Source organism: Pteropus vampyrus, unplaced genomic scaffold, assembly GCF_000151845.1.
Source record: "Pteropus vampyrus isolate Shadow unplaced genomic scaffold, Pvam_2.0 Scaffold88, whole genome shotgun sequence".
NCBI classification, from domain to species: Eukaryota; Metazoa; Chordata; class Mammalia; order Chiroptera; family Pteropodidae; genus Pteropus; species Pteropus vampyrus.
Window position 1 is genome coordinate 3,628,061 of NW_011888869.1, and position 19,970 is coordinate 3,648,030.

The 19,970-nt window shown below is 32.2% G+C and overlaps 1 protein-coding gene across 21 annotated transcripts in view; it reads right to left on the reverse strand.

Annotated features, from left to right (window-relative positions):
• MARCH1 (membrane associated ring-CH-type finger 1) overlaps positions 1 to 19,970 on the reverse strand; it is a 612,422-nt gene that overhangs the window by 391,021 nt on the left and 201,431 nt on the right. For 13 of the 21 annotated variants that reach the window (XM_023532694.1, XM_023532697.1, XM_023532687.1 and 10 more), the window contains one exon: positions 3,067 to 3,212. The exons of the other annotated variants lie outside the window; for them this stretch is intronic. In XM_023532694.1, the coding sequence (XP_023388462.1) occupies positions 3,067 to 3,079 (13 nt within the window). In that variant the 5' untranslated portion in view covers positions 3,080 to 3,212. The remainder of the gene's footprint in view (positions 1 to 3,066; positions 3,213 to 19,970) is intronic. 21 annotated transcript variants of the gene reach the window in all.

Here is a 19,970-nt window from a genome sequence, read left to right on the forward strand (position 1 = left end):
GAGCCTGAAAGTAGACCTTCCTCCAGAATCCGCAGACTTGAGCCCATGCTGGCCAATACCTTGGTCTGAGACTTGTGGGATCTGAAGCAGAAAACTCAGGTGAAGCCACATGGACTTCTATCTAACCTACTAATCTATGAGATAAAAGAGTATTGTTTTAATCCACGAAATGTGTAGCAATTTGTATGGCAGCAATAGAAAACAAATACGGTGAATAAATTCAACTTAATTGGGCAGGTTTTACCACTGCCCCATGCAGATTTTCTAATCTGTTGACCAGTTTTTTTTTATTCTCTGAATATACATATATTATTTTGCCACTATTATTTTATTCTTAACTCTTCCAGAAGGACCTTTGTGGGTCATTTCTGCTGACTAAGATCATATTCATCCATCCTTTAAGGCTTAGTCCCAAGTAAAATGATTTCACCCTAAAGAAATTTCTAGATTTTTTAAATTTTTTGATAAACTCCAATATTCATATTATACATTTGTGGGCAAACAGTGCCTTGTATGTGTAATTGTATCCTCTCTTTTATTTACCTCATTTCCCAACTTAGATTTGTAGTTCCCAAGGAGGAATGATATTATTTCACCCTTCTAGTAACCATCTTCTTTCCCTAGGCAGTGCCTGGCATATCCAAAATCTCTCAGAAGGTTATATGGCTAATATATTTTGGCTCTTTCTACTGAAAAAAGCAAAAAGCAAAAGCTGACATAAAACAAAATCTCAATAGATATAAAATAAAACATAATGTCAATAAAAATAAAATTGTAAGAAAAATGGTCTCTAATCCTGTCAGATGTTATATTCCCTAGTCATCTAAAATGCATATTACTCACTTCCGATTTTATAAATAGAAATGAAAACAAATCAGCTTAAACAAATCTATACTTTTATTTCTACATTTTAAATCTACTAGACACTCCCTTCGAATTCAGCACATAATTTTGTAACTTTCGATGTTGAATATTGTTAATCATCCAAAATTAACCCATGAAGCACATCATTGCATATTCAAGAATCTAATATATAAAATAGTGTATTCAACTCAGAAAAAAAGTTAAAACTAACAAGATGAGTCCAAATAAGTGATGGCTGATAACTTGGAAGAATTTAAATTCAATAACAAAATCTTAATCAAACCATCTATAACATAATTTTTATATTACTTTCCAGCTACTTTTTCGAGCACTTCTACAAAAATGCAAGACCTAAAAGTAAGCTGAAGTTCAAATAACCATCTTTTTTGTTGCATATCTTCATTTATTATGCCCTGGACAGACTGTCTTTAGTACGTGTTGACGTTTTAATATTCTTTCAGAAAACGACACAGTACACAAATAATTTGTACTTTAAAGAAGTCATTATGACTCCAGTTTTCTCTTGATATACATATTATCATTGCACTTATGGACCAAAGTTCCATTTCCTTTTCTATTTCCATTTTTCTTATCTCATTCCTACCCAATCATAACACTGAAAATGTTTTCCTTAAAGTTTCTCTTTTGACTTTTTAAAATTTGCAGATCTCGATTTATTTAGCTTAGAATCTTGACCTTATTATGCTGCAAAATCCTTCATTTTTATTTTTATTTTTAAAAATTTATTTATCTTAATTAGCTTCAAGTATACAGTACTTTGGTTAGACATCTATAGAGTTCATAAAACAATCTCCCCAAATGCTCTCTCCCTCTCCTGATCCTCCACCTAGCCATTATACTAAAGCTAACTGCATTCCCTATGCCATGTTCCCCATCTCCATGACCATCTATCAACTACTAATTTGTCCTTCTTTAACCCTTCACCCCATTCTCCCAGCCCCCAACCTCCCTCCCCTCTCTCCGTCACCAAATTATCCACCATATTTGTGAGTCTGTTTTTGATTAGTTTGTTCTTTTACAAATCCTTATAAAAACTTTCATTTCATTGAAATTTTTGTATCAATTGTTTTCCCACTTCAATTTTCCAGTCAATACCAAAAAAGCTATTGAAAATTTCTTTCTAAAATTCATTGTCAGGGTAGATTTTTTTCATCTTTTTTTCCTTAAACATGTGAAACTTGTCATCTTCTAGCTGTCTTCATAAAATATGTTACGCACCTTTACTTCTTATCTAATCTATTCCTACCTGTGGGGGGAGCATAAAATAATCAACTCTATGTAATTAGCTTACGCAAAAATTTCTCATATAATAAATAAATATGTTAATTATTAAAAGTCAATATTTATTCAACATTAATTAATAGATGGCAAAAACCTAATGTACTAAGTATTAGTTATTAGTTTAAAAACACTTTCTGGTTTATTCCTTCCAACAGTCTTGGAAAATACATATTTTAATCCATTTTTCACAAATTTTGATACTGGGGATCAAAGAAGTTAATTAACTTTACTGCAGTTAGCCATTAAAGATTAGAGTGGTTACTAAACCCATGATGTTGGACACAAAATACAATGTCTTAACCTCTATGGTATGCCACATGTATTTGTTTAGGATATCCTGAAAAAATATCCTAGGCTACATGTAGTCATCCCTTTTTCTAAATAAAATGGACAAAAAATATCATTAAAAATTATCTCTCTCTCTCTTTTTTAATATACTGATGAAGTTAAACATAACAGCTTAGCTCTCAGGAAATTTTACCATCTAACTCTTGTCATGATACTGCACACATGCATATGTGTACACACACACACACACACACACACACACACACAAATTTGAGAAGCCCAATTACAACATTTTTATTGCCACTGTTTACATACATCTTTTAAGATAGGCACATATTTGTAGCATGATAAAGTCCCAAATGTATATACCTTGAACCTCTTCCCTGAATTCTGCACTTACATTTTCAGATTCTACTTAAAATTTCAACCTAGATGCATACTGGGCAACTCAAATTTGATACGAGAAAAATTAAAACTCTACCTTTTACCCCTTCCAACTCTTCCTCCCACCTTGTTCCCGATCTCCATTAACAGCACTTCCATTCCTCCAGCAGCTCAGATCAAAGACTTAAGAGATAGCATTCAGTCTTCTCTTAGTATTGTGAGCCTTACCTTCGAAATCCATTTGAACACCCACACCACCTTTGCTATGTCTGATCTAAGCCACCACAGTCTCTCATCTCAATTACTGAAACTGTCCTTTAACTTCTTGCCACTCAAATCACAATCCGCAGACCAGCAGGCAGCATCAGCATCACCTGGGAGATTGTTGAACATGCAGGGTCACATGTGATCACAGGCACATTAAAGATTGATAAGTGCTATTCTAACTCACATCCCTACTTCCTCCCTTGCCCTCCTATTTCTACACAGCAACTGGAGTAAGTTTTTTAAAATGAGAGATTATATCATTCTTCTGTTCAACACTGGAGATCAATTTGGCACAATGTTTCAAAAGATTTTAATATGCTCTCTCCCATTAAGCTTCCAATTCCACTCCTCAGATTTTGCCTTATATACAATGATGTTCATCTCAGAGGTATATATATTACAATGTATACAAATTTATGTGTGGAAACAGATTAAATGTCTGTTAGTTACATTATAGTACATCTATATCATGTAATAGTGTGTACTGATAAGCATGTCTTCTACACAATATTTAGTCAACCTGAGAAATGTACCTGACATATCTTAAGAAGGAAAGGCAGTTTATAATACAGTATATAAGATATGGTCCATGTGTGTTTGTGTGTGTGTGTGTGTGTGTGTGTGTTTTACAAGTTCATGTAGCAGATAAACCAGAAGGTGAACAGTACTTTTCCTGGTTAAAAATAAATGACGCTCTTATTCATGCTGTTCTATATGTCCTAAAATTTGTATTCGTATACTAACAGGTAACATTTCACATGTTAACAATGCACAGGATACCTTTACTGAGCTTCAAAATTTGATGAGCTAGGTTATAATATTCTTCCTTACTAGAAGAGGTGCAATGTACCCGTGACTTATAGAAGGTAGATAACTTCTCCAAGAATGTAAAACTAGTAAGTAAGTAGTAGAGCCAGCATTATCTCGAGTCTATCTGATTTCATAGTCAAGAAACTTAATTGCCAGGCTATTCTGCAATGTACAGGGGAAAACAAAGAAGATAATGCATCAGGACTACAGAAGTCTTTATAGATAATACAGAATTTATAGAAAATTAGCTTGATCCCTTCTAAATAATCGAGAACTTTTAGAATAATTTAGACATTTCAAGAGAATGACTGCAGAAGAAAACACAAAGCTTTTTTCCTGCCTTTTGAACAAGAGGCCCTACATATTCATATTACAGTGGGGCCCACAAGTTCTCTATGCATACCTTTTTCTTTGTAATACTTATAACAAAGACTGCAGTGTCTCAAATGAAAACTATTACCTCATTCATTCCACTAAAATATACATACATTAAGTCAAGCTAAGAAGAAATGTATTCTACTAAATTGTTTAATCCAACTTCCAGTTCCTCTTCTCGTCCTTAGTAACAGATATCTATTTTTCTAGATACATTATGTCATATAAGTCAGATTAGATTTTCCAGTCTTCTTAATACCTTGGATATATAGTCATATGACTAAGTTTTGGACCATGACATATAAACATGTATGTTGTGTGAGACTTCTAAGAAAGTTACCTAAAAATAGCTGAAGAAAACTTTTTTTACCCATTTGTCTTTCATCTTTCTTAGAAGCTGAACTCAGACATGACGCATCCATCTTGACTTATGAGGTAGCTGTGAGGATAGAAATAATGGACTAAGGTGGTAAAGCAGAAAGACAAAAGCCTAGATTCTCAATGGAAATGCCACACCTGTCTGGACTGTCTACGTGTGGACTCCCTTCATGTAAAAGGGACTATAAACTTCTATGTTTTTTCACTTATGTGTACACAAACTTAACCTTAGCCAACAATAAAAAAAAGGGCAATTAATTTCTCTTAAATGTCTAAAATCGAATCAATCTCTTTGCAACAAATCCACTAAAAGCCAGTGTTCATTGATGTAGTAAATAAGAACTTCACACTGTATATTTCATTTCATAATTTAAAAATATACCTCTTGTAAATCTGATTATTCAAACTCCCATCTCTGATGAAACTGACAACTGTCAGGGCAAGGAAAAAGAATTTGTTTGGATGGCTGGCAAAGTTTTTGATGCAAGTATTCACAAATATAGAAACCAATGAGTCACAATGATGCCTAGTGAACTTCTTTGTTCCCTAAAATTGCAAATTCACATGTGTTGCCAAAAACTGCAGGTGCTCCATCTATGCAGAGTAACAAGATTTTCTTTTCCAGTTGAAGTCTGGCTTGGCATAGAAATTGTTCGCCATCTGAAGATACTGAGTTTGCAAAAGGGCTCATAGAATTCTTCGTTGATATTTGATGCTTGCACATAGAGCTGATTGTACTGAAAGTACAACAGCAACTGTTGAATCTGGTTATATGTTGAAGGGAAATAACAGCTGCCAATTCCTCCATAATCTGCTTTAAAATGGTAAAAGAATATCAGCGACTCTGAAGAAAATGATGTCTTGTTATAGAGGCATTGATATAGTTTGCTTCCTCATAAATCAAGCTGACATTTCCAGGGCATATGGCTTCACCAAAGCTTTCTGATATGTATGCATTCTTTCTCCTAGCAATGTGATAAGCAATTCTGCAGGATGCTTCAAGACCAGGCTTTTGTGTTGAGACCAATTCAAGTTTTGATTAAGTTGTAGCCTTTTTAAATTGATGCTTCTCATTAAAACATGCTACATAATTGATACATTTTCAGGAAGGATAAATAAAAGATGGTTCTTCAGCTTTCTTGGCATTGTATGAATTTATTGGCAAAAAAACCTGGCCATGTAGGCGGCACTGCAGTTTTTTTGTGTACCATCAAGCTTAGCAATGAAAATAAAATTAAACAACACATAAGCTTTGCTTTATTATTTTAATATTTTCTAATCAAGATTAACCTGGTGTAAATAAATACAGATGTCCATATTCGTGTCAGTGGGTACATTTTCACTAATTCCTTTCAAAGGAATCTATTTTGAATGTCACAGTGTATGAAACTCACAAATTTGCATTATCTGATGAATAATTGTATATTTGCTTCAAAGTAATAAAATCTTGACAATAAAATTTGACCTTAATATTTTTCATAAAGATGGACAACATACTCTGAGTAAACAAAATATTTTTGCAACAAGTTCATAAATTGGAAGTAGACAAAAATAACCATTTATTTGATTCTTAGTATTAATGTAAACATTGTCAAGCTTTTTGATCCTCCTTGTGTCTCAGTTTTATCATGTATAGAATAAAAATTTTACTTAAAGTAAATTAGATAATGTAGCATATAAGTCAATTTGCAAAACCAAATGATTTTAGCTTTGTTTCTGGGTCACATTCTGCCTATACTATAGTTTTTGTACAAATGATATAATATTCATATTTTGATATTAGACTGCTAAGTATAATGTAGAGTTATAAGAATTTAGCTTAGGACTTGCACATTCATATTATAAATTAGATAAACTGTGGTTTAGAATAAGTATATATTTAAAAATGCATTGGACAACTGAATTGAAAATAATGTCATTGGAGAACAACTTTCTGGTATGTGTTCAAGCTATGGTAACAGAAAACAGAACCTCAGATGAAGGAGATTATAATCATACAACATTCTAACTTTATCATATAATAGTTCTTATTTTATTTGTAGTCCTGGAATGAGTTGTGATAAAGTGTACAAAAATATTTTATGGCCAATGTGTAATAAGAAATATTACATAAAAATTTAGAATCATGTCATTTAATAAGTAACTGAAAAATTGAGGATTTTACCAAGGCAAAGTGGGAACGATCATGAGTGCCTTCAAATAATTCAATAGCTTTCATTTAGAAAAAAGGCTCAACATTCCTTATAGCCTTCAAAAAAGAGAACCAAGAAAAATAAGGAAAAGTGAGAAAATAAATGTTGATTGAACATAAATAAAAACTTTCTAAGTTGTGATTTTCCAAGGATGAAATGGATTTTTATAAGCACCACTAGAGATGTTCCTCTGTACATTTCTCCTAATCCACGTATTTTACCCTTTTCTTTCATACATCATATTTCTATTGGATACATGTGTAAACAATCTCCTCTTTAAACTATCACTAAGAAAAACATTGAAGAGACAAGTTATAAGCTGCTAAAGTTACATCAATTTATTAACAATAATCTTTGACAATTGTTCAATCACTTAAATTCAACCAACTAATCTATCATCATTACATTCTCTTTCATCCATTTGGTTTGCAAGGTCATCATACAAGACTACTGCAGTCTTTCTAAATCTGCATCAGTCCAGTAAGTTGCATATCACGAACAAAAGACAAAAAGGGGCTAATTAATCATAAGTCATTTACATCAGAATTTTGTTGGCTCCCAGTCACAATGTTGTTATTTCTATTTGCTCACAAACTATTTCTTTAAATAATTTCTCTCATGAATTGTCATGTGGGGAATATGCATCAGAATTCCAACTTTCCTCACTTTAATCATCATAGTCTTTTATTAATTCTTTGATTCATTATATTTTCCCAACTATGAATAACTGATTCATTTTTGAAACTTCTTTTAGTGCCTTAGTAAGAATTTTTTTTTTTCTAAAACTTAAATTCATTTTGGAATATTTCGATTGAATATTTTCAATGAAGGAAAAAAAGTCACTAAATTTGTACTCAAGAAGATCGATTTTGTCTTCTGTGACCATTGTATTATCTAGCCTCATATAGTGAGCCTAGCTCCTTTTTCCTCTCAATTTCAACAAAATTAGAGCTTTTTTCATGGTGCTTAAATTGTTCTACTCTTTATTTTGAACTCTTATAATCCAGATATTATTCTTAAAATTTCAAACTGCACTCTGGCATTCTCTGTAACAATATAGCCAGAAAAACTGAGTTGTAGCAAACATTGCTTCAAAACATGTAGAACAGCTATTTTAAAAGAATTTCGTGTCATGACATTTAATGTTATATATGATACATAAGTGATATATAGAGGCCTTCAACAAATCCAGTATTAATGTATCCTATGTAAGGCATAGGGCATTTTCCCCACCAGAGGTTTGAAATGGTATTCTCAAATTTTAAGATCTTATCTAAAATTTTATTAGAATGTAAATTAGTATATAAAACCAACAGGGGGTTCATTCCAAAAACTAACTAGTTGGGGATGCAGGAAAGGGTTCAATGTGTATGCTTTGTGGGGTGACCATGCATACTGATTTGCCAAAGATGGTCCACATTTATTCCAGTTGGCCCACCATCACATCCAGTTACTGTCCCTTTCTTTCTCCAAAGTATCCTGGTTTAAATGACAAATTGTATGTTTATTCTAATTCTGTAGCATAAAATTATTAATTTGGAAAGATTTTGAAGGTGTACAGCATGAATTCTGTTCCTGTGTATTAATAAGCAATTAAATACCTGCATTCTTGGCAGAGTTACAACATCCTATTTATGCCAAACTAAATGCCCTAATCCATTCTATTAAAATACTCAATTATGTAAGGATCTGCTTTGACGTTGATCTCTGAATTATAAATTTAAAATAATTTTTCAAATTTGAAAAAGTCATAATATATAAGCAGTATTTTATCTCCCTTTCAGAATGAATCACTGTAGTTCTTTTATATGTAGAAATATTAGTTTAAAAAAGTAATCACTATCAATAAGTATCCTAGAAATTATTTAATAGTATTTTTCAAATTTAATAGAAACAGGAAAAAAATCCTTTTTCTCTAGCATTTGAGGGTTTTTTGGTGTGAACTACATAGTTTCACAAATAAAAGCCATAAGTAAAAAATTTATAACTTCTCAATAATGCATTTCAAAATAAAAATTAACAGTGATTACAAACATAACTTTTAAATATTTGGAAAATATAAAATATTAAAAAGTACAAAGTATTTTTGTCCATCAAGGAATAAAATTATCTTTATTAATTGCACTTGCATTTAACAAAAGGTTGTATTTTATTTAACATGCTTTCAAAAATTAATATTAATAAAGCAGACACAGACAATGCCATTTCTCCAAATTAATCCAACTTGTTATAATGAATATTTAAAGTTTTGTTTTGTTCCTTTGAGATGCTCTGCTGCTCTTATTGCTTTCTATAAAACATCTCCTCGAGTTGTTACTGACAACACATAGCTTCCTAGTGGTAAACTTTGCTTTTAAAATTTCTCACCCTGCTGTGCATTTCTAGTTGCTACTGTAAGTATACACTATATGAAATACAACTTTACACTTTCTTCTTCCCCCCAACCCAACTCCATACTGCAGGAGAAATGTATCATTGTATCTTTTATGAATTTTAAGTGGCAAGAAAGTGGAATTCCTATCACATAGTTCCAATGCCAACAACATAACAATGCATCTGTACATTTTTTTCAAAAGATACTGAAACTAGAGAGAGGGGTAATAAAAGCATTTTTGCTCTGGACTTTGAGCTAGTTAAAATCTAGAAAAGAAAGTCATTTCTGACAGGCAAAAGCCATGACTTCTTCTCTATTTGATGCATTGTAGGAGATATGCAATGAGAGTAACACAGAAACTGCTGATAATAGCTCAATTTTTTTCCTACACCAAATATGACAGCTTTATATTTTCCCAATGTTTGCTTTTTCTACCAGCAATATTATGCACTATATAACGTAGTCTCTAAGAACAGATAACTTTAAATGTTTTCATTATTCTCATCTCTCTAAAAGGAAACTTGAAACATTATGTTGTAAAAGTGGGAGCACTAAAACCCCCAAATTAAGTGATTTTCTTTAGTAAAATAACTTTATTAGTGCCTTACCTATGAATATAGTCGCACTGGTCAAATAAGATAGACAGGAAAAAAATAGTATGTATCAAATTAGTAGTAGTGATATCAAGTACAATTAAAATTTATATGAAAGAGTCTAATGGTAACTTGATCTTAATATAAAAAATAAAAGTGAATTCTGAAGAACCATAAAATTCACATAGAACAAAAGGGAGAGAAAAAAATAATGTAAACAGAGTCAGGAGTAAAGTTTATGTAAAGTACAGTGATTTATGCAGACATTATAAGTAAGCTATGATTTATGAGTTTATGAATACACAGATGAGTCTGGGAACTACACTTTAGGGACAGAATATGAAAGTCTCTGAATATTAGCTAAAGATTTTCACATCATACCTGCTATAGTGAATATTATGTATCCCTAAAATTCATATGTTAAAATCCTATCCCCAATGTGATGGTATTATGAGATGGAGCCCTTGGGAGATGATTAAGTCATGAGCCCTCACAAATGAGATTGGCATCCTTATAAAAGAGACCCCAGGGACTCCCTAGCTTCTTTCAACATCCGAGGATAGAGTGAGAAAACGACTGTCTATGAACCAGGAGGTGGGCTCTCACCAGACACCAAATCGGCTGAGATCTTGATCTTGGACTTCCCAGTCTCCAGAACTCTGAGACATAAATTTTTATTGTTTATAAGCCACCCAGTCTGAGGTATTCTGTTATAGAAGGCTGAATTGACTAAGACAACCCTGTAGGAAATTAAAGGTCAGTGAATTTTGATAAGGAGTAATATGCTGAATACACTACATTAGAAATATAAACTTAGGTAAATAAATAGCTGGCATTTGCTGAAACCTTGCTATGGATCAATTATTTGATAAGAACTTTCCAAAAATATTTAATTTTAAAATGATTTTTTGAAATAAATAAAACCACCCCGCAAATTAAGTATTTAGCTCTTAATTCTTTCAGTATCGCAAGAATGAACACACAAATGAACCACAGTCAGACCACATATGGCAAAGAGACCTCTAATCAACAGCAGTTGGGGGACCCAAAACACAGCTTCTGCAACAGCCAGGCCAAAAGCCAAACCTCTGCAGCAACTGGGCCCAAGATATTCAGGAATCGATCAACAACTCACAAGTTGTTGTTTTGTTTTGTTCTTTTCCTTTTTGCTTTCAACTCAGGACTAACCAGAGATGCTAAATATGCTCCCAAAACAATCACAGATGCACTGCTTCTAGTTAGCCTGCCTCCAACTTCCCCATGCCAATGAACTCCAATCAGAGCAGACCTGAAAATTTCCCTTTCTTTCACTATAAAGCTTTCCCACTCGTCTGACTGCCTCTGAGTCTCTGCCAAGTGTAAATGATAGGGAATGACTCTCTTGCTCTGAATAAATGTCCTCTGTTTGTTCTCACTGGAGTGGTTTTGCTCATTTCTAGAGTGTGCAACAGGTAAAAAACATTTCTAGAAGTAAATATAAAAATAGGTACCATATCCTAGAAAATAGGTATAAATTTTAATTCAATCTAATTCAGGTAATTTCTCCCTGAAAAAGTAATACAAAGAACATAATATTCCTTGCTGCATTGTTTATAATAATGAAAACAGAAGAATCAATTGATCTAAAAATAGACGTTTGGCTGAAAAAATTGTGGTAAATAACAGAATAAAATAACAAGTAGTCATTAAAAAGTATTCAGTAGAGGTTATTTATAGACATTAAAATTTTTCAGTATATTCTGAAATGAAGTGAAAACAGGTTACATATAACTGGCACTGTCTTATTATTATTATTATTTTTAAATCTATGCACAGTGGTTTCTTCCAGAACTTTTAGTGAAGTATGGCTGGTATTTTCTTAATTTTATAAATCTATATATTTAATTATTATAAAAAATTAATCTTTTGGCTAATTATAAGAGCAAAACAAATGCCACCCTGTTTTACTTTAATGTTTAGTCAATCAACCCACCCACTTGTAATGTTGACATTATATGTATTTTATATTTGATGACATCTGCCTCAAAATGTTAAAACACATGGGTAATTTTAGAAATTAAAAAAAAAAAGTTAATGAAAACAGCCTCTGTTCTATTGGGCTATTGTATTTAAACCATCTATACAAAAAAAAAAAAAAAAAGAGCAAAAATATTAGGTAAATATAAAAACAATAAACTTCCTAGTAGTATTACAGAACTGGCAAGATAGTGAGACACTGCGGAGCTGGGTTAAATTGAAAAAGAACACCTCCCTTTTTCTACCTAAAGTGTGTCCACACCCTTTGTCATGTAGTGACCTCCCACTCTACCTCTGGTTTCACCATATGGCTTGCTCTGGACCAATGAGACGTTGGCAAGCATGTTGCAAACAAGAAACTGAAAGGTGCTTGTGTGTTTGGGTTTTCTCACTCGTATCCTCTGTACAGCCATGAGAGAGACATACCTAGATTAGCCTTATTTAGTCCCAGGGTAAAAATGAGAACCATGAGAAGCAGCATCAAATCACGCCAGTTATACCAGCTGCCATTTTCTGCTGACTGCCAGCTGGACCCTGCACAGCTAACAAGCCCCACCACCAAGAGCTGCCTAGCTGACTGCACATACATAAGCAATATATGCTTACTTTTGTATATCACAAAGTACTGTGATTGTTACATAGCATTATCACAGTACTAGATAACTGACAGCTGAGACAAAGTCTAATAGTTGGAACCCAGATGACTAATTGGAATCCGGAACTTCATTTTCTTCTGAGAACATTTGCCAAATTGACTGAATTTATGCCTTTTAAAATATATATCTATTGCAAAATGATTACCACGACAAGGTTAGTTAAAACATCCACCACCTCACATAACTACATTTGTGTGTGTGTGTGCATATATATGGTGAGAACTTGTAAAATCTCTCTTACCTACTTTTAAATATACAGTATGGTATTGTTAACTATAATCAACATGCTGTATATGCTTTTGTTTTGATAGATTGACAAGAAGTGAAAGACAGCACTAAATGCCAGGGTGAGCCCTCAAGGTGGAGTGGTTCTAAAAGGCCATAGTAGTGACCCGGGTGCTCAGCAGAGGAAGATCAAATATTGCTTTGAAGAAAGACAACTTTCATCTTAGGACTCATAAAATTCCAACAAATAATTTTCTTTTAAAAAATAAATATACAGCAGCCCATAAGAAAAAAAAAAAGTCAAGTACATGAGAAATAAAGAATAATAAACAACCACTAGAGAAAACAAAAAGCAGAAAAAGACTTGAAAATACATTCGAGATTAAAATTCAAAGAAACTAAATTAAAAAACAACTATGCTTACTATATTCGAAGAAATGAAAGACAAGATTTAAAATAACATCAGTTAACAGGAAACTATGAGAAATAACTTAGCATTTAAAAAAAGAACTACATAGAACGTGTAGAAATGAATACTATAGCTGAAGTTAAAAATTCAAGGACTGGCTTAAAAGCAGATTAGACATGATTACATATTACATTCTTTATTTAGATATGTTTTTGGTATATTTCTGGGTATAAAATTCTGTATTAACATTTAGAAATCACATTTACAATCTCACCATCCAGTATACGGGTCTGTTTTCTGAAAACTCTTCCTAGTTTGATAGATGGGGAATTGTATCTCATTATTACTTTAATTTGCATTTCTGTTATTTTTAAGGTCGAGCATCTTTTTGTTCATTTAAAACCTTTTTCATTTTTTTATCTGTAAATTGTTGATATTTTTGTCTATGTTTCAATTGTATTATGTATTTGCTTCTTGCTCCTTTGTAAAATATATTTTATAGCATGATATCGACTCTGTGTGTTGCATGTTGCAAGTATTTCCTCCTTGTGTATTCTTTATCTCAAAAATATGGTTCTACAGTTTCTGGAAGACCACTATTTTAAGAAACACAGGGGAAAAGTTACTGCAAAATAGAAGTTTGTATTTTCAGCCAAACTGAAAACTGAAAATGGAAATGATAAAGTTATGGTTCTTTACCATAAAGCAATCAACACCTGTAGTGATTACCACGGCCAGTACTTTTATTGAAACTTTATTCTTTATAATGTTAATAAATATGTGCAAGGTTTTTTTTTTAGATAACATGTCTTCTTATTTTGGGTAGAGTTCATTATAAAATGATACCTAGGAAAATATCACCAGAATAGAGAATAAATTCAAGGCCTCGTATAACTTCTAATTTTATAAAACAATATGGATTTCCAACACAGTAATTCAATGACTCTTCTAGTCTAGAAACTTCCCTAATTATTTAAACTCCTTTTGTAAAAGAATTAGTGTGTCTTTTCTTTTTGGTCAATTTTATCTGCTTTTCTATTTATCTACTTTTCAGTAGTCATAATTTGACCATCATCAAAATAAAATAGAATTTCACAACACACATATTCTAAGAGAAGTATTTACCTGCAAGTAGCACATTTTTTCATAATACTAATATTGCACATTTATTATGGAAAGAATGAATAGTGTTACAAACACAATGTATTAATATCAGTGTGTAGTTTCTTAAACTGGTAGCTCACAATAAGCTATAGCTTAGTATCATACACTAGTGTAAACTTGTTCTCTTGACTTGGGGCTGCCCTGTGATTTACTTTAGCTAACTGCAGTTAAATTGACAGAAAAAAAAAAAATTCTAAAAATGCCCGGACAAAAGTCAACTAGTTATTATTGGTAAATTTTGCATACCATGATTTAAAAATGCCACACTAGATAAATATCTTGAAATTGAAAAATATTATTTACATATTAAAATATCAAAATCGGATATGTTTCTGATTAGAAATAGCACACAAATGTAATTATGCTAGATTTTGATCATTGATTTTATTTAAATTTGTTATGGAAAACAATACTGTTTTAATATGTACAATACTGTTTTAATATGTAAGCACTTTTTGGAATAACTTAGTAAAGGAAGATTTTAATAAATAAGAACTTTTCTAACAAATTCCTAAATAAAAATAATATGGCTTTTCCTTGCTCAAAGATAAAAACTGAGCCCTCCAAGAAAGAAAACTTTCTCAGAATCCTGGAATATCCAGAGGAATACAAGAATTTAAACCTGTTCTTTGAGCACCTACTCATCACTTAACAGGATAATAGCAGGGAGTCTCCTCTTAGTTTTGTGGCAAAAGGGAAGAATACCTTTCACATGTCAAGGTTTCCTAGATTTGTTTGGAAGTCGGACATACACACACACATACACACACACACACACACACACACACACACACACACACACTAATGCGGAAACCAGATCTTGAGTCCTTCTCTCTCTTCATAAGCTATTAGGAAATTTGGTCATTAGACTTTTACCCACGTACATGTTTAGTCCTTGTTTTTTCCCCAGTAAGGGCGCATTTTATCCATGACTCAGTTAGAGCAATACTAGACTAATAGTCATCTTGACTGAGAAAACTAATGAAGACATCATCTAAGAACACTATGCTAATAAACTGTCTCATACCATCTGGCTGGCAAATGTGCACAGGTCTGCTCACTACGCCCTGTGCATGTCATCTTGTCTACCTTGCCAACAGAGCGAGGCGACTTATTCACATATTAGTGTTTTCCAGATTATGAAAACAGCCCCAGGAGGCTACTTTCCCCAAAGCCTCGTCTTCCTCATACATGCATATGCATAGTCCCTGTAAATGTCAAACTCTCCAAAGAACACAAGTTTTTATTGTCTCCAGTAAAGCTGGTCTCCGGTCTTCTAATTAGACCTTCAGTAGTCAAGAGTTTCCTGCTTTTCCACAATGCATAAAATTACGTATTAGTGAAGTAAATTATTCTCAAGAACATTAGTACAGATGCTACATTTCTTCTTGCCATCAGCTTAAATATACTAATTTACAGACCACATTCTATCTTTTGCCCCAAAAGTCTGCGTAATAAAAAATGAAGCAACAGATGAAAGACCTTAACATTAATTCATATCTGCACCCCCTAATCTGGCCTTCATCACGTCTTTGAATTCATTTATAGTTTAGAAGATGCCAATTTTACGAGAAATTTAAAAAGCGGAAAGGGACAGTAAAATTTTCACTTCATTAAACAGATTCGCATAATACCTAGAAAGCAGACATACAAATATTATCTGTGCTTTAACTTAAAAAATTAATTTGAGGCCACTCTACAAAAACATCAAGTAACTGGGCATCATACTATCATTTTCATTTGATCAGAGTAACGGCAAAGAAATATATGTCTTAAAAATAAGGCAATTCATAAGTTGCATCTCATTTTTAAATCCATGAAGCTGGCAACATGATCATTCCTGAAATTAGCCAAATATGGTGCCTCCATCCTGACTTGCAATCCATTTTAAGCTGAGGAAAAACAGGACTGTAATGAAGCTCGTTCTCACAAATCACTGCTACAAATCAGTGCCAGCCATGTGGAGTACTTAAATTAGAATCGACATTAAAAACTCATGTTGAACTTATTCTGCCCTGAATCTCAAATCTCAAAGCTCTTCTCACATATTGAGATGTTTTTTCCTACATACGGCTACAAAAGATCTGTAAATGGTGGTTTTGATAGGGAAGATCTCCCTTTTACTATATTTCCTTCCTCTCCCTCTCTTGGAGCACATGGCATTCTTGCTATACCATAAGGGGACAAAGGAAGTCACCAATATGATGCTTCTACTACCTCTTTGGAAAAGTAAAGGAGGAGCTCAGGTGAGTCCTGAAGAAAGTCTTGGCTATGGTCTCTATGGAGTGGGAAATAAAGTCAGATGAGGTTGGAGGTAGGAGAAAGTTAAAGTTGCGGAAAGGTATTTTGTCTTTTTTGTCTTTTAATCATCTGGCTTTTCTCTTGGACCAAGTGCCATACAAAACTAAACTGATATACTTATGATTCATCTTGTCACATGTTTTCTAAAGGGGTGCTTTAGGGGCAAGTGCTGGTGGGATGGCTCCACTTCTGGCTCATCAAGGGGCAACATGGAATTGAACCAAGGGCATGAAGGAAGGGACAATAGCTAGACTTTTATGCTACAGTATTTTTAATAGCTAAGGTCTTATGCAGAAAACAGTTTAGATTCAATAGGGAAAAAAGCTTACTCCAAAAAGGTATATACGGTTGTTACTGTTTTACATAAAATAAAACAGCGTATTTCACAGCATCTCATCAACTCTGAGCTGCATCCAGTGGTCTGGTATAGACAGGGTTTGGGATAGATCTTTAAAGAAATAACCAAGCGAGCAAATATTTTTGGTGATCTGAATATTAAATTCCAGAACCACCCAATTCTGCTGTACACTTTCCCAGAATAGACCCAAAAGAACCCCTAAGCGTAATTTCCAATCACACAATAAAAAAAACCTAAAGACACAAAAATAGAGGCAAATATAGAAATCATTTCTGGTACATTTACTTTCTATTTCCATTAGCCATACTTTTAGATTATTTTAACCTAGGGATGTGATTTTTGTTTTTTGTTCTTTGTTTTTAAACCTGTTTTAGCTTCTGTGATAAATTATCCTTTAGCCTCACATAGTGAAAGATCTCTAATTTAGTTTAGGGGCCTCTAAAAATCACTGAGCATTTTTTGCCAATTACTAAGGACAATTGTAGTATGTTAGACTCTTTGGTATGTTTATCCCATTGCATTATCATTGATTCATCAGGGTGGTATGATTTATCCCATTGAAGAGGTAAAGTAACTAAGGATCATAAAAATGAAGAAATGTCATACAGCTAGTATCTAAAGTTGGAATTATGTTCTCTCTCCTACTAAATTTTCTAAGATAAAGGATCTCCATCTTAGGAATGTTAAACTTGGATTAGTAACTGTAATTTATTTTATTTTATTTAAGATATGAGATTATAAATTAGTGTATATTATTTTCCCCAGTTGTACTAATTTATTTATTAGATATAAAGGTATATGATAAATATTTGGTGAATTAAATTGAGTTGAATTTCCATACTTTAATATGGTATTTAAGTAAAGAGAAGATAAGAATTTCCATACTTTAGATTTTTTAAAAATACTATTTTTATTTGGAAAATAATTTATCAATGTAATTGTTATTGCATAAGCTTAATAAAATAAGCAATTATTATTTGTTATTCTAACCTTGTATTTTATGTAAATTCTAAATTTGCCAACTTCCAAAAATTCAGTAGGTGCTTATAATTTACTATTCTACTGTTTCGTATGAATTATAGATTTGCAGACATCCAAAATTCAAGGAAGAGATATTGCAAAGTAAGCAATATTTTATCAATGTTTTAATTGAGAGACATATGTTTGCATTTCATGGTTCTTTAAGGTTCAGCTTATTTAGCCATATTTCTTGAACCATTACTAATGTCAAATATACAAATATCATTGACAGTTTTATCAGAACATATAAAATGAAACAATCCTTCTGTGTGAGTATAAAAGTTGATGGTGATTTTTTAACAAATGAAATAAAATAAAATGATGGTCATCTAACATATTTTACTGAAGGAATTCACTTATTAACCCATAAAGCCCCCCAAAAGTCTCTCTTATGCTGTCACTTGCTACCTTCTATTGCTTGATTGCATAATCTTAAACTATGAACCATTTAATGTTTTCTATTTCTCCATTTAATATATTTCTTTCATCTACATAATCTAATGTGACATATTCAAAAATATAGAATTGTTTTTCCAGCAATAAAAATGTTTTCCATGCAATTGATCTATTACTTGAGCTACAGAAAAATTTGTATTTCACAATTCTATTTACATAGGTCTTCATATAAATCTAAGATATACTGTTTTCTAATTTATTTAAAATCCCTAGATAAACCAAAGATATTAGTTTTATGAGGTTTTTAGAGGCGATAAATTGCAAAGCTTTAGTCCATTATATTTGTTGTTACATAAAAAGTGATTTTCAGCCTGTTCAAAGCAATGTATTCTAAGAGACTCTTTTATTTATCTTATTATGTACATTGCCATAATGGAACTAAAGATTTTTTAAAAATTGCATATTCAGATATGAGATTATATTTTCCAACCCAATCATACAAAATAGAAATAACAGGCATATTATGCTGTCAAAAATAGCATTTACCCTTTTAAACACACCTTGGTGCTATTTCATTTGCTAAATTCCCAATGACATAAAAGCACAAACTTAAGAAAGAATATTATAATTTAAGAGTTTTTGTGCATTAAAAAGAATACGTAGTTATCAAGAATAAAACCCCTGGGCAACTAAAGGGAAGTATAACTATTATAGATTTCTCAAAGGCAAATGCTAAATGAGTTCTTTTCAATATACCTGCCACAATTCTGTAGTGCAATTCTAACATCTGTCTTGGTGTATGAAAATCATTTCTAATATGAAAGATAATTACGATTATATATTCCTCACCACCACTCTAGAAAGGTGCAGGATAAGAGAGGATACAATTGGATCAAGGTAAAGACTGAACTATGAAAAAATAAATAAATCTTGCCATCCTGGTCCTATGAGTTATAGAAAATATTTGTATGGAAATGAGTTATTTAATTATTTCAAGGAAATGATGAGTTAGGTTAATAAAAATCACTGAAAAGAAAGAAAAGGCAATTGAAAACAAATGATATGCCTTCTGGAAATACAATCTTCCAAAATGATGTTGCGCTAGCTCATTTTAAATCTTGGGATTTATAATATTATTAAAGGCTAAACATCATTAGCCTTAAAGGATAAACAAAAAATACCTTTTCTAACCATGCTTCTGCTTTTCAAGTGTTGGTTCAGTTTGACACACCAGGGCACACTTTTATTTCCTGTATCTAAATTTTATAAACACTAGCTGAAAATATACATTTGCCCTGGAGGTATATCATGAATCTTATAAAACAATTATCATTAGAAAAACACACTGTACTATAATTTTTCCAAACTAAACTTTTGTTCCAAAATATGAAGCCATTTCCTGATAAGTATATAAATGGCCAACAGTAACCTCAGATCCTTCATTAAGACAATACATTTCATTTTTAGTCATGAAAACTGCAACATGTTTTACTACTGTAAATGCCAACCAGTTATTAGGAGTGAGTCATTCAATATTAATTATGTATTGTAGATTATCTCACCCTTTCATCTACCTATATTACAGATTAAAAAACCAA